The 14,770-nt window shown below is 37.8% G+C and overlaps 2 protein-coding genes across 2 annotated transcripts; both read left to right on the top strand.

Annotated features, from left to right (window-relative positions):
* Positions 1-5,749: 5,749 nt before the first annotated feature.
* LOC115446395 (glucose dehydrogenase [FAD, quinone]) lies at positions 5,750-10,214 on the top strand. Its single transcript, XM_030173048.2, is given in 5 exon segments — positions 5,750-5,908; positions 6,473-6,615; positions 7,238-7,377; positions 8,523-9,669; positions 9,672-10,214. Coding segments are annotated over 4 exon segments (1,665 nt in total). The 5' UTR covers positions 5,750-5,908; position 6,473; the 3' UTR covers positions 9,908-10,214.
* Positions 10,215-10,852: 638 nt separating this feature from the next.
* LOC115454367 (glucose dehydrogenase [FAD, quinone]) lies at positions 10,853-13,019 on the top strand (the record flags this gene model as incomplete). Its single annotated transcript, XM_030183103.2, has 4 exons — positions 10,853-10,878; positions 11,634-11,776; positions 12,144-12,283; positions 12,790-13,019. Coding segments are annotated over exons 1-4 (524 nt in total), but the record flags the coding sequence as incomplete, so codon positions are not given.
* Positions 13,020-14,770: the final 1,751 nt, after the last annotated feature.

Raw genomic sequence — 14,770 nt, 5'->3', positions numbered from 1 at the left:
AACTAACTTTGAAAGATATTCTTGGCTACTTATTATCCTCCTCAAAATGAGATTGTATTGAGCCTGCCACAATGTCACTCACTACATAAAACGCAAAAGAAAATTGCGATTTACGTTTATTTTGCAAGATAATAGATACGTTTATGCGGTAATTTGTAAAAATGCTATCTTCATCGTGGATTAATTACTTACAGAATCATAGTCCAGGCACTTAGAATACTCGAAAAAATAATAGACATAATACTACCTATTTAAACGACCGTTATAGCAATTTTAAAGTTTTCGTCCCATAAAGTTTCAGCCGGGGAACATGCCGACTTCATTATAGTAGGCGCTGGTTCGGCGGGCTGCGTGCTGGCCAACAGACTGACTGAGATCGGCAACTGGACGGTCATACTAGTGGAGACTATCCTTCATTTAAATCTACAGTGCGTTTATTTATTTTGTAACAGTCGTAATTTATATTCAGGTAGGCTTATTGGTAGGCTTATTCGAGTATCAAGAAACATCATCCGTCCTTAGGATCCAATGCAAGCTTTCACAAGTTATATTAGTTATATGGTATATACCAATCCAGCGGTACTTTAATATAGCAATTGAATCAATATAACTTACACCAAATATTTATGAAGTAGGAAATATTACAAAAAATCTCCATATCGATTTGTAATTAATTTTCAGCTTCCTGGTTTATTTTTATTCGTGGACTACATTAACGACGATTGGAACTGCTATAGCGTCAACGATGGGTACACGAATCAAGTGCACATAACCAAAAATATTCATTTTGCTAGAGGCAAAATGCTCGGAGGATCCAGTGGTGCTAACTACATGTTTTACGTTAGAGGTAATAAGAGAGCCTACGACGAATGGGAGGAAAGTGGATTAGAGGGATGGTCTTGGGACTCGGTCCTGCCTTACTTTATAAAGAGCGAGCGTCTACGTTCAGATGAAATATTGTCAAGCCCTGAAGGTCTTGACAATATTTCATCTATCCTATATATCAGCTGAAGCTGATCTGCACGGCACAGATGGATATCTAGGCGTAACCCGGCCGACCTGGCAAGGAAGAGTAGAAAATGATTTGGCAGCGTTCAAGGAGAATGGACTTGAAATTCTGATAGATACTAATGGATACAAACAGGATATTCTTTACCTACATACACTATAGACAACAAGATTCGACAGAGCACGTCGGTTGCATACCTCAGGTCTATAAAAGACCGTAAAATCTGCGAGTATTAACAAAAACTTATTGCAGTAAGATTTTATTTGATGAAAACCTGCGAGCAATTGGTGTAGAGGTAAATCTCCCAAATGGAAATATTGTAAATCTCATGGCTGATAAAGAAGTCATACTTTCAGGTGGGGCTTTCAATAGTCCACAACTATTAATGTTATCCGGCATCGGTCCCAGGAAACATCTCGAAGAAATGGACATAAAAGTTTTATTCGATTCACCGAATGTGGGTGAAAATCTCCAGGATCATCCTCTAGTTCCAATAGTTATTAATAAAGGAAGGAATGCTTCATCGTTCGTTGAAAATGTAGAAATAATAAACAATCTAGACAAATTTCCTAATCCTGCGTTAATGGGACACGTCGCATTGAATAAATCGCAAACCCTTCCGGATTATCAAACTATAGCGTACCCGGTTAGCGCTGGATCTATTCTACCTACAATCCTTTGTTCCCATGTATTTAGATACGTTAATGAATATTGTGTTTCAATGACGCAAGTTATGGAGAAAAATCAAGCGCTCATTACGGGTGTTTCTCTTCTGCGACCGGAATCCAAAGGAAGGGTCTACTTGAAAAGCAAAGATCCGAAGAAGAAGGCACTTATCGTTAGTGGATATTATACGAACCCTAGTGACTTGGAAAACACACGCGGAGTGTGGAGGATTATCTGACTGTTCTAAACACACCGCATATGAGAAAACTTAATGCGACGGTGTTTGATTATTTAAGGCCGTGTAGGGGTTTAAAGAAGAATTCTCATAAGTTCTGGAAATGCTATATTTTGAATACGGTTACAACTTTATGGCATCCTGTAGGAACATGTGCTATGGGACCTAAGGGACAAGGCGTCATCGATTCCAGATTTCGCGTATACGGTACTAAAGGACTTAGGGTCATTGATGGCAGTGCCATGTGGAAGATAGTTAGAGGAAACACAAACGCACCAATAATAATGATGGCTGAAAAGGGTGCTGATGAGATTAAAAGGCTTACGGTATAAATATTTAAGTAAAAAAAACAATAAAACAGTGAAGGAAAAATATGTGTTTTTGTCAAGTGACCTTTTGTGTATGCGATACGCGCGCGTTCTTTTTAAATACATGTTTATTTCTTGTTTGTTGCTCTTGCTCATGTTTCTCAAATAAAGTAGGAAGTTAGGCTGGGCAGCATAATATTTGACAATTGTAATAATAATATTAATAATATCAGCCCTGTATTATTATATACTTGCCCACTGCTGAGCACGGGCCTCCTCTACTACTGAGAGCGATTAGACATGATTTTAGAAATTGAGGTGTGTGCCATTGGGATTTGAACCTGCGGACATTCGTCTTAGCAGTCGCACCTCTGACTTTTCTAAAAATCATGTGTATTCTTGTGAATTTATCGTTCGCTTTAACGGTGAAGGAAAACATCGTGAAGAAACCTGCACATCTGAGAAGTTCTCTATAGGAATTTCGAAGGTGTGTGAAGTCTACCAATCCGCACTAGGCCAGCGTGGTGGACTAAGGCCTAATCCTCTCAGTAGTAGAGGAGGCCCGTGCTCAGCAGTGGGCAAGTATATAATACAGGGCTGATATTATATTATTATTATTATATATGTTATCGGAATAAAAAGTAGCTTAAGTAGCCACTATCATTCAGGAGTAATTTAGCTTTTGAAATTCGGAACAAAGGTAAGGTAAGGGAGGACCATGTCCTTATTTGTCATTGCGCAGAGAAAGTTCCTTATTACTACCACTCAGCCTTCGTGGGGCACCTTAGCAGTTATGTTGGGTTCACCGTGCCCTACAGCTCGACGTTAAGTCGCCCGAAGTGATGGTAACCACCGTCGAGCCAAGTCACTAGCGATATACACACCCGATGCACGGCATACAAACTAAAATTCCGACATCTTATAGCCATCTTCGGCGTATTAAAGACGGCTGCAAGCATCCTCCGACGGTAGTGTCTAAGTTGTCAAACACAGCTGCTCGGTGCCGCCTGGTGGTAGAGCCGCATGTAACACAAATTATAATTATCATTTCAGGAATAAATAGAAGTATATCGCAGACTTCATAATGTATAGCTATAATTATTATGTTGCGAATTATACCTGTCTCAATAAGTATCGTTACATGTGATTGAAAAGATATATTTATTTTTTCTGTTAAACCCTTATAATAATTATTGGCGTAGCTAGGTATTTTCTGTAAGGAGTCAACTGGCTGAAAAATAAGGTCTTATATTTTAACGAAACGCCCGCCTCACGCGATGTACCGTGTAAGTGCTTTTTCTAGAGTGACTACGTATTTAGGCTGTAATTGTAAAATGTTTTTCTTAAATAAGTTAGCACCTAGTTATTGCTGTAGACCGATGTTTTACAGTTATCTTCATTTGACGTTAATTTATTGCTACATAATAATTGAGATAAAAGAATTAGATAATAACTTTGTCAAATAAGGGATTACTGCATTGAGTGTGATAAGTCCTCATAGTAACGAAGAGAGTAGAATAAATAAATAGGGGTTGTGGAGGGCGGGATTAGGAGAGATTACGTAGTTAATGTAATAGATTCCTTAAGAAACAACAACAAATACTATAATTGTCCGTATACAACTCTGAGAGCGTCATAATTAAAACCACGAAGTCGTCTTCTCCTTTACCCACTCTAATGTAGGGTGAGCTCAACATTCTTTCAAACATTTTGTAGAAAGGGGAATTGAAATCAGCCTGTCTGACGTCAACTTCTCATAAGAGACGCACTCTCTGGATAACTAGAAAACACAGTAAGTGCTGCCCACTCAGGATTTCAACCCAGTAGCTCACGTTTCGATGACCACCTACGTTGCCACTAAACCTAGAATACGACAATTCAAAGTTCAAACAACTATTACAAACAAATTTCATTAACTATTACAAACACTCATAAACAGCTTTGTTACGCAATTAATATTATGATAAGAAACATATGTACAAGAACATTAAATTGAGATAAGTACTAAAAAATACAAGAAGGTAAAATAGAAGGTGTGCTCTAGACAATTTGTTGAATAAAGTCTTAATTTGTTGAATAGCGACAAGAGAAAAACAGACATCTAGATGCTCTTTACAGATAAACTGGTGGTAGGTATCTCATATGTGAGAGTCTCCTTGGGTAGGTACCACCTAAATGTCTATTTCTGCCGCCAAACAGCACTATGTAGTCACTGTGGTGTTCTCGGTTTCGAAGAACATTATAGCCAGTGTAACTACTGGAAATAATAAGAACTTAATATCTAATGTCTAAGAATGGAGCGCAGTGGAATACCAAACAATAAATCGTAATTCCAGGTGTTGGATGATGATTCTCTTGGGCTTCGAGTCGCCCTTGCAGAGTCAGCCTGAAAGTAAACTAGGTTTTCCGTGGAATAAGAACTTATATTTTTCTAATATATAACACGTTAGAAAACTACCGTAACAGGGGCCTTATTCTCTATTCCGCACGTTATTTTGACAGTGCGTAACAAGCACGTAACACAACGCATCATGTTTAGGACTATAGAAATTTGGCTTACAGAATACCATTCCACGCACATTTCTCGAAGATAACATGACACGGCCGCGTTACGCGTTTACACTATCATACAGAATAAGGGCCCAGGCTAACACACAGCGCTTAGTAACAATACATTGTTATTTTATTCTAAATACAATAATTCAAATAGATACATACTATTATGCGGCCAGTTTACATTACATTATAAAGAGGCTTTCTATTTGCCTATGCAACCTCAACAGTTTTACTGTTTATGGGCGGTCGTATCGCTTACCATAAGGCGAACGGCACGCTCGTCTCGTCATTCAAAGCAATAAAAAACGGTGCGACGTCGTTTCTTACTACAATGCGACGTAGTTTCACGTTGCGATATCGTATCTTGGAAATCTACGACACGACATCGCAACATGCAGCGATGCTCAGAGTGACAACAATATGATGGGATTTGAAGTAAAAGTTTGGTACATCCATATATATTCGTAGAAATATAAAACAAGAACTATCAGACTACACATGCGGCAGAAAATTTTATATTGATATGGTAACCCTAGCAAGTGTTCTAGATAGACTGAATAGACTATCGCTACGCTTCTACACACGATCCATGGTATTCCCTTTGAAGTCACTTATAATCATCCCTCGTAATTCCGTTGTCGCTGTATATCGCGTCACAAACAAGACTGATTGAAACCGCGCACCTCCTTTTTTACACCCCGGCTGCAAAATGCTAAAATAATAAAATTGATGTCCGTTATCGAGCTTCCACGATATTCTGGAAACATCGTGATCTTTCGAGAATTAGAAATTTCGGGCGCTATTATCGGCGAGTGAATCGCTCTACTCGTTGGTCTGTCAACAAGAAGGCATCCTATAAGCCTACAGAATGTTTAAATTTTATATAACACCATATTATCTGGATTAGTAATTTTTCGTTTACCTACACCGTAATCATAGCACGGCAACAATTACAATTAGAATATAAATAAACCACAGCATATTTTCGACAGCACAAATTATCTAACCTTTAATAAGAACATCGCGCTTAATTTTCTCATGGAAAACTATCTTTGAATTGTATAAATCTAAAAACATAGTGCGCAAGATCGGGAGATTTGGGACATATATGTTCAATTCCATCATTAGCTAAAGGCAAGTACGACCCAAACATACATCGTAAACATAGGTTATTGAATTCATTTCCCTTTTTCCTTCACTGTAGTCGGGTTAAAACCATTTGTTTTCTCTGTTATATTTTCGCTGTATTGCGCAATTAGGCTCTTCCATAGTTACATCTATACAGTGTGGATTTTTTAAACGGGGCAGTACCAGGAGCTACCTTAGCTGCTGTAGCTACAAGAACATTTTCTTAGGAGACTGTTCATCATTTTTAAAGATATTAAATTTGCATTCGCAAATTTTGAAAAATAGCTACAAACTGCAAGAAATGCGAATTGGAGTCACATTTCTTACAAACGGTGGTGGTGAAAGATTTTTTGCAATTTCTGACCTTAAAAGATCTGTACCTCTTATAGTCCTGTAGAGTCTTTTGATTCTTATAAGCAACAGGATCGATTGATACTGAAAATAGTCTACACCGATTAAGGTGTTTAGACCGTACTGCCCCGTCTGAAAAATCTATCTTGTACATTTATAAAAACTATAGCCTATCGTATGATCGTTCAGTAGTGTAACTACCTTCAATTCTTCACACAGAATGGACCTTCTTGGGTCTATATCAAGTGCTCTGGAAGTGGTACTCACAACCCCTCTAACCCGGTTACTACAAGCTGCATTGGCCTTGTATGCGACCCTGAATTTGAACTCATCGGATTTCCCGCCGGATTACTCTTCTAAAGGTTGGATTTTATTATTAATAAGGTTTTACATAGTGGTTATAGGCAGGCCACCGAGCCATTTATCTTATTGTGATTGTAACTGCCAATGAACAGTTGTTTAGATTTGAAGGACCTGGTAGATAAAATGATTCGGCATTATGGGACTAAAAATCTAAAGTCACAGGACGGCGAATTCAATGCCAGGCCGTACACTTTATTTAGAACTTACGGATGTGCTTTTAAAAGTTTATAATCAGGCGATGGTGCTTCACATCATGTTAGCGGTTTGTAGTTCTGCATTATTAAAGGAAATCTCGTCATTTTTGACCAGGAGAAGTAGATTAATGAAGGCTATTTCTCTAGATAAAATAATTTCTTTCTTCCTTTTTTCCATTTCACTAGGCAGAATATCTTACGTAGCATTCAAAACGCAATAGCAAAGCTGCGTATGATGCTTTTGATATGAAGTAATAGGCTCGTTGAAGATGTCAACATCGTGGATTTCTTGGTTATAACATCGACGTTTAGTAACTCATAGGTATCTAAAAAATTAGAGACTTTATAGCTTTATTCCAAAGTTACAACCTAGATATTTGGATAGTATTTGTATTATAGAGCTATTTGAAGTTTTCGTCCTATAAAGTTTCAGATGGAGTGCATGCCGACTTCATTATAGTAGGCGCTGGTTCGGCGGGCTGCGTGCTTGCCAACAGACTGACTGAGATCAGCAACTGGACCGTTATGCTAGTGGAGGCAGGAGACTATCCCTCCATTGAATCTTTGGTGAGAAGATTTTTTTATAATTGTACCTGATAAATACAATATTTTCTGGAAAACAAGGAATCCAATAAATAATTTCAGTTTTTAAAACGTTGTAATAATAAAAGCTATTAGGTTTAGTTAAAATCGATTGTGTAGTATAGTTTATAATTTTTTTTTATAATATTCTCCAAATTCTTTCCGTTTTGTTCCCTGCACTCCTCTCAATGAGCGATGTAATTTAAAATGACTGCGCAATGTGTTTTTAGTAATCTTGTAGAACAGAAATAAATAAATTCTTAATCTTTTCACACTACATTTCAAATTACCAGTTACAGTGCGCTTGTCAGTCATCCACTGTGCTTGTGGTAGGATATATATTATATCCGCCCGGATAGCAACCACCGTACACAAGGTGGTAAAACTCGCCATAGTGGCCCACGTAAGTGTGTCGTGTTTATAGATCCGGTTACAACAGGACGGCATAATTGTGTCGACTACCGTGAGGTAATCATCTCTCGTCAGTCGATTTTCTATTGGACCCTACTCCACTTAATATCAAGTGCAATGGGATCACTTTGCCATGCACGTAATAAAAAAAAGTGCGAGCTAGGTCGCTCTCATAGTGCATAACAAACTGTTACTGTAGGACTGTAGGAGAATGCAACGGTATCTTACACTTGGGACTTCACTTACATTACGTAAATGAAAGTAGCTTCGAAACTTTCGTCGTACTAAAGTCGTAGAAAAACTCTTTTTATAATAGTTGAGTACGCAGAACTGGCGTTTCGTTCTTAGGAGACTTTTTATAGCGACAAAATTTCCAAAAACTGGGTTGTCGTAATAGACCACCCGCTTCCCTTTCAAATGCGTAATTTTTGTTGAATAGACAAAGTAAATGCGAAATTATTTATGGGACACCACTTATTATTATATAGTAAATACAGATATATATACATACAATGGAAACGTTTCGGAATTATTAAATACTTGGGCATGGCCACAAGTCTGGCTGCAGAAACTTCATTTCGTGTTCCTAGGACAGAAGTTTTGTCCAGTGTGGTAATATTAAAGGAAGTGGGTGGCAAAACCTTTTGAATAGTACTTTTAAAGATAACAAGAGCAATTACAACATAATATGTAATAATAGTTTGTGTCTAATCTGCCAGGTGCCGGGTTTGTTAACTTTCGTGGACTACTCTTATGAAGACTGGAACTACTATACCGTTGACGATGGGTACACGAGTCAAGCGCACAAATCCAAAAACATACACCTTACTAGAGGTAAAATGCTAGGAGGCTCCAGCGGCGCTAACTACATGTTTTACGTTAGAGGAAATAAGAGGGACTACGACGAATGGGAAGAAAACGGACTGGAGGGATGGTCTTGGGACTCGGTGCTGCCTTACTTTATAAAGAGTGAACGCCTGCGTTCAGAAGAAATATTGGAAAGTCCTTCAGCTGATCTTCACGGTACAGATGGATATCTAGGCGTTACTCGGCCACTCTGGCAAGGAAAAGTAGAAAACGACTTAGAAGCGTTCAAGGAAAATGGACATCAAATTTTAGTAGATACGAATGGATACGAACAGTTAGGATACTCCTTACCTACATTTACCATAGACAATAAGACTCGACAGAGCACGTCAGTTGCATTCCTCAGACCTATAAAAGACCGTCAAAATCTACGAGTGTTGGCAAACACTTATTGCAGAAAGATCCTATTTGACGAAAACATGCGAGCAATTGGTGTAGAGGTAAAGCTTCCAAATGGAAAAATTATAAATCTGATGGCCAATAAAGAAGTAATACTTTCGGGGGGAGCTATCAACAACCCACAAATATTAATGTTATCTGGTGTTGGACCTAAGGAACATTTAGAAGAAATGGGCATACAAGTTTTACTCAATTCACCGAATGTGGGTGAAAATCTTCAGGACCACCCTACAGTTCCAATAGTTATTAATAAAGGAAAAAATGCTTTATCGTTGCTCGGTAATATTGATTTAATAACTAATTTAGATAAATTTCCGAATCCTACGTTAATGGGACACGTGGCGTTAAATAAATCACAAACTTATCCAGATTATCAAGCTTTAGCGTTCCCGATCGATGTCGGTTCTTTCATACCTACGATCATTTGCAGCTATGTGTTTAGATATGAGAATGCTATCTGTGATCAAATTGTCCAGACTGGGGAGACAAATCAATTACTGCTTACAACTCTAACTCTACTTCATCCAAAATCCAGAGGAAGGGTTTATTTAAAAAACAATGACCCGGAGGAGAAAGCAATCATATACGATGGTTATTACACAGCTACATTTTGAACATGGTCACTACTTTGTGGCATCCTGTAGGGACGTGTGCCATGGGGCCTGAGGGAGAAGGTGTAGTAGATGCTTCGTTCCTAGTTTACGGTACCAAAGGCCTCCGAGTGATAGACGGGAGTGCGATGCCGAAGATAGTTAGTGGAAACACAAACGCGCCAATCATCATGATGGCTGAGAAAGGTGCTGATGACATCAAAAAGGATTATGGAATAAATACATAAGAATGCGTTTATTTTTACTGAGTTTGGTTTAAATTATATTGTCAAATAAAATTATAAGTTATAAAAAATTGCTTAGCAAGTAAGTTTTATTTTGGTTAGAAAAACGAACCGTATTAACTTTCTGATATATTTTTACACCTCTAATAGTCGCAGATGTTACTCTTTTACTGGATTATTATAATGAAAATGTATTGTTTGCTTATAAAAATATTATATACATATTAATATGTATTTAAACCGAAAATACATCACAGTTTTAGGCTCCAGCTAGCCTATTCATTTAACTAAATAAAATGTTTATGCTGTATCCATGCCATTTTTTATAATGCCCTACATATCCAGGTGAACCAACCGAAAAAAAATTATGTCCCTTTTTTCCGCTGATCTGTTTTTTAAGCCCTAAATTATATTGAGAAGAGTGTATATGTGTAGTATTATCTAGCCAGAAAGGACGGACATAACCTCGAACAACTGATGGTCACTGGTAAAGTCGAGGGCAAACTGAGGAGGTCGTGTTCCCATCTAGATGGTCGGACCAAATCCGCTCCACGCTTGGCACCAAACTTCATGTTGCGCTCCACAATGCTAAAGATAGGATTAGGTGGCGCAACTTAATCAAAAGGAAGATTACTCCATGTTGAGGGGATCACGACCCTCAGCAATGAGGATTACGATGCGAGGAGGATATGTGTAGTATAGTTAATAACAGGAATAAGAAGATTGGATAGGAAAGTAACAGTCCAAGTTCAGTCCTCGATTCTTTTTAAATATTAAACTATACAGTTAACATATACACAGTAGATAGAAGGATCAACATACGAATTTTGGACTAAACCCTTGCGTTGGATATTTCGTGTCAGACAGAACTTGTGGCGTCCTTTAAGGCCTTTGGCGCTCTCCTTAGGACCTATTGCCCTGAGTGAAGGTCAGGCTCACGTCTCCTTAAGCTGAGACTGCATAATGTCCAGTAGGTAATTTATATATCGCTCTTATATAAAGATGAAAAATATAGAATGGAATTACAAACACCGTCGCCTACTTTTACCTTTACTTTGAAACAAAAAAAAACGTGATTTATATTACGTGATAAAAATGTTATCTCAATTATAAAACTTATGTTTACCTGCATAAAATTTACAGCATGTTAATGATGAGAATTAGGGTATAAATGAATCCCGCTGCATTAGCGACTGCAAAAATAATGTAAGATTTAAACAGAACAGGGGATATACATTTTTTTCATGGAAAAGTATTCTCTTTTTTCTTTTTAAACTAAAGTTATAAAATGTGAGATCAGGCGATACGAGATACACACGTCCAATCGAAAGCTACACGTTTAAAGACAATTCTTAGAAGTGTGATTGCAACTGTGTAATATTTTCAAGAAACACAATCCAAGGTAGAAGCAAGTGGATCTCCTGATGTTAAGTGACTTTTACCGCTCATAAAATCCCACAATACCAGAAGAATCATAATAATTTCTTGCGCTGTTGGCGTTTAAAGAAACAGAGATTCGCACGAAAAGAGAATTCATTGAGGTTATTAGGAATCCTCCTAATCATACAAAATGAAACAACATACTATAACGTGCTGTTGGACTTGGAATTGCTATGACAAATGTATTGTGTAACAATAAGTCCGGCCAAAGTGACCGCGATCCATTTCTGTTATTAAAATATATTAACATTGTCCATTTTCACAATCTAATTGATTTTTTTTTACACAGGATGGACCTTCTTGGTTCTCTGTCGAGCGCTCTAGAGGTAGTCCTCACGACTTCTGTAATTCAGTGGATACAATCTGCATTGGCCTTGTATGCGACCCTGAATTTGAATGCTTCAGATTACCCGCCGGATTATTCTTCCAAAGGTTGGATTTTTGTTTATTATAATCATTTTTGATTACAAGCAACTGTACAGGCGTTAACTATGGGGTAAGTGATTATAATTTCCCAAGGTTCTTTTTGAAAGTTTTTCTAGCTACGTAACCTTACAAAGATTGTATGGAGCCTCCTGGAATGTCGTCAAAAAGAAATGCCTCTTACGGCTTTTTTGCGAGGTAATAGATTCGCTTATGCTGTAATATGTAGACAGCACTCTCTTCATATTAGATTAATTACTTACAGTATCATAGTCCAGGTACTTAGAATACCCGTTTAAAATAATAGACATAATGGCTCATATACTTTCCATATAAACAACCGTTATAGCTATTTTAAAGTTTTTGTCCTATAAAGTTTCAGATGGAGTGCATGCCGACTTCATTATAGTAGGCGCTGGTTCGGCGGGCTGCGTGCTTGTAAACAGACTGACTGAGATCAGCAACTGGACCGTTATGCTAGTGGAGGCGGGGGACTATCCCTCTATCGAATCTACAGTTAGTTATCATTTTTCCTCGTAGTAAAGTAACTTTATCAATCAAGTGGTAATTACAGTAAATATAAAGTCGATTGACGAGAAATGTGGCACTTTGAACTGTTACTACAGTTAATCGTATTCGACATCCAATACGCTGGCTGAGTTTGGAATGTAACTGCTAGCTGCAACCGTTGCAGCAGGTGTTCTATAAGTTTGAAGAAGTTTTGTCACTTATTGCCTCTACTAACGGAGGCTACGTGCCCAAAAGGGCGACAATTATCATTTACTGGGAAATAATTTTGAGCATCAGTACCTGGGGTGTTGAGCCGAAAATTAGCCTCAGACCTCGACAGCGTCCTCAACCGAGTATTGGCCCTCGAGAAGTACCGTACGAGGCGTCTGTTTCTTTCGCATGGTTAGTGCAGAGTTTCAGTCTAGTATAATAATATTAAGTGAGGGATGATATAACATTTCATACAATATAATTGGGAAACAATTTGATTATATTTGTCACAAATTTTCCAGATACCGGGTTTGTATTCACTCGTGGACTACTCTTTCGAAGACTGGAACTATTACACAGTCGACGATGGATACACAAGTCAAGCGCACAAATCAAAGAACATACACCTCACCAGAGGCAAAATGCTCGGAGGCTCCAGTGGCGCTAATTACATGCTTTACGTTAGAGGTAATAAGAAGGACTACGACGAATGGGAAGAAAGTGGACTGGAGGGATGGTCTTTGGGACTCTTGTACTTACCTTTACTTTTATAAAAGAGCGAGCGCCTACATTCAGAGGAAATATTGGCAAGCCCTTCAGCTGATCTGCACGGTACAGATGGATATCTAGGCGTGACTCGGCCACTCTGGCAAGGAAAAGTAGAAAACGACTTAGAAGCGTTCAAGGAAAATGGGCATGAAATTCTAGTCGATACTAATGGATACAATCAGTTAGGATACTCCTTACCTACGTTTACTATAGACAATAAGACTCGTCAAAGCACGTCGTTTGCATTTCTTAGACCTATAAAAGAACGTGAAAATCTGCGAGTATTGGTAAACACTTATTGTAGGAAGATTCTATTTGATGAAAAAATGCGGGCAATTGGTGTAGAGGTAAAGCTTCCAAACGGAAAAATTATAAATCTGACGGCTGATAAAGAAGTAATACTTTCAGGTGGAGCTATTAACAGTCCACAATTGTTAATGTTATCTGGCGTCGGACCCAAAAAACATTTGGAAGAAATGGGCATACAAGTTTTACTAGATGCACCAAATGTAGGCGAAAATCTCCAGGACCACCCCACAGTTCCAATATTTATAAATAAAGGCAAGAATATTTCATCGTTGCTTGATAGTGTTGATATAGTAAATAATCTAGACAAATATCCCAATCCTTTACTAGTGGGACACGTGGCGTTGAATAAATCACAAACATATCCTGATTATCAAACTTTTTCCATGCCGTTGGATGTTGGTTCTCCGGTAACTTTGCTTGCTTGTAGCCATGTTATTAGATATGAAAATGATATATGTGAGCAATTTGTCCAGATCGGAGAGAAAAATCAACTACTTCTTGTACTTAACGTTCTACTTCATCGAAAATCCAGAGGAAGGGTTTATTTGGAAAATAAAAACCCAGAGGAGAAAGCACTCGTATATAATGGTTATTACTCGGACCCAGACGATTTGGATAAACATACAAAGATTATGGAAGATTTTCTAACCGTTTTAAATACAACGCAAATGCGAAAAATCAATGCAACAGTTTTTAGTTCTATAAGTCAATGTAAGGATTTGATAATGAACACACCTGAGTATTGGAAATGCTACATTTTGAACATGGTCACTACTTTGTGGCATCCTGTAGGGACGTGTGCCATGGGGCCTGAGGGAGAAGGTGTAGTAGATGCTTCGTTCCTAGTTTACGGTACCAAAGCCCTTCGAGTGATAGACGGGAGTGCGATGCCGAAGATAGTTAGTGGAAACACAAACGCGCCAATCATCATGATGGCTGAGAAGGGTGCTGATGAGATTAAAAAGGCTCATGGAATACGTATATTTTAAGACGCTCAAATACTATGCGTGATTTTCTTACTGGACTTTGTACTGTTTTGCCGAATATTTTCTTTATTAAATATAAACTTTAGATTCCAATTTCAATTTTATTTTTGTAATAACAAAACTTTATCGCGACTCATTGTGATTATATATCCCCACACCTGAAAGTAATAAATGTAGCTAAAATTGCCATGGAGTTGCGATGAGAGCGTTGATTTTGCTAAAAATAAATATTATTTGTAAATTGCGTTTCAAATTAATGTTAACATGAATAAAAATATATAAAATATGTATTACACATTTATTAATATGTAACGCCTTCTTGTCACATACGAATATATAATATTGTATAGGTTTGCATTTTGAAGACAGATATAGATATGTACAGTAGCAAGAATATGGAAAATTTATGCAAAATCTTTTATGAGGCATATCGATTCTG

The sequence above is a fragment of the Manduca sexta genome, unplaced genomic scaffold, assembly GCF_014839805.1.
Source record: "Manduca sexta isolate Smith_Timp_Sample1 unplaced genomic scaffold, JHU_Msex_v1.0 HiC_scaffold_2885, whole genome shotgun sequence".
Classification (NCBI taxonomy): domain Eukaryota; kingdom Metazoa; phylum Arthropoda; class Insecta; order Lepidoptera; family Sphingidae; genus Manduca; species Manduca sexta.
This window is presented reverse-complemented; position numbering and strand designations above follow the sequence as displayed.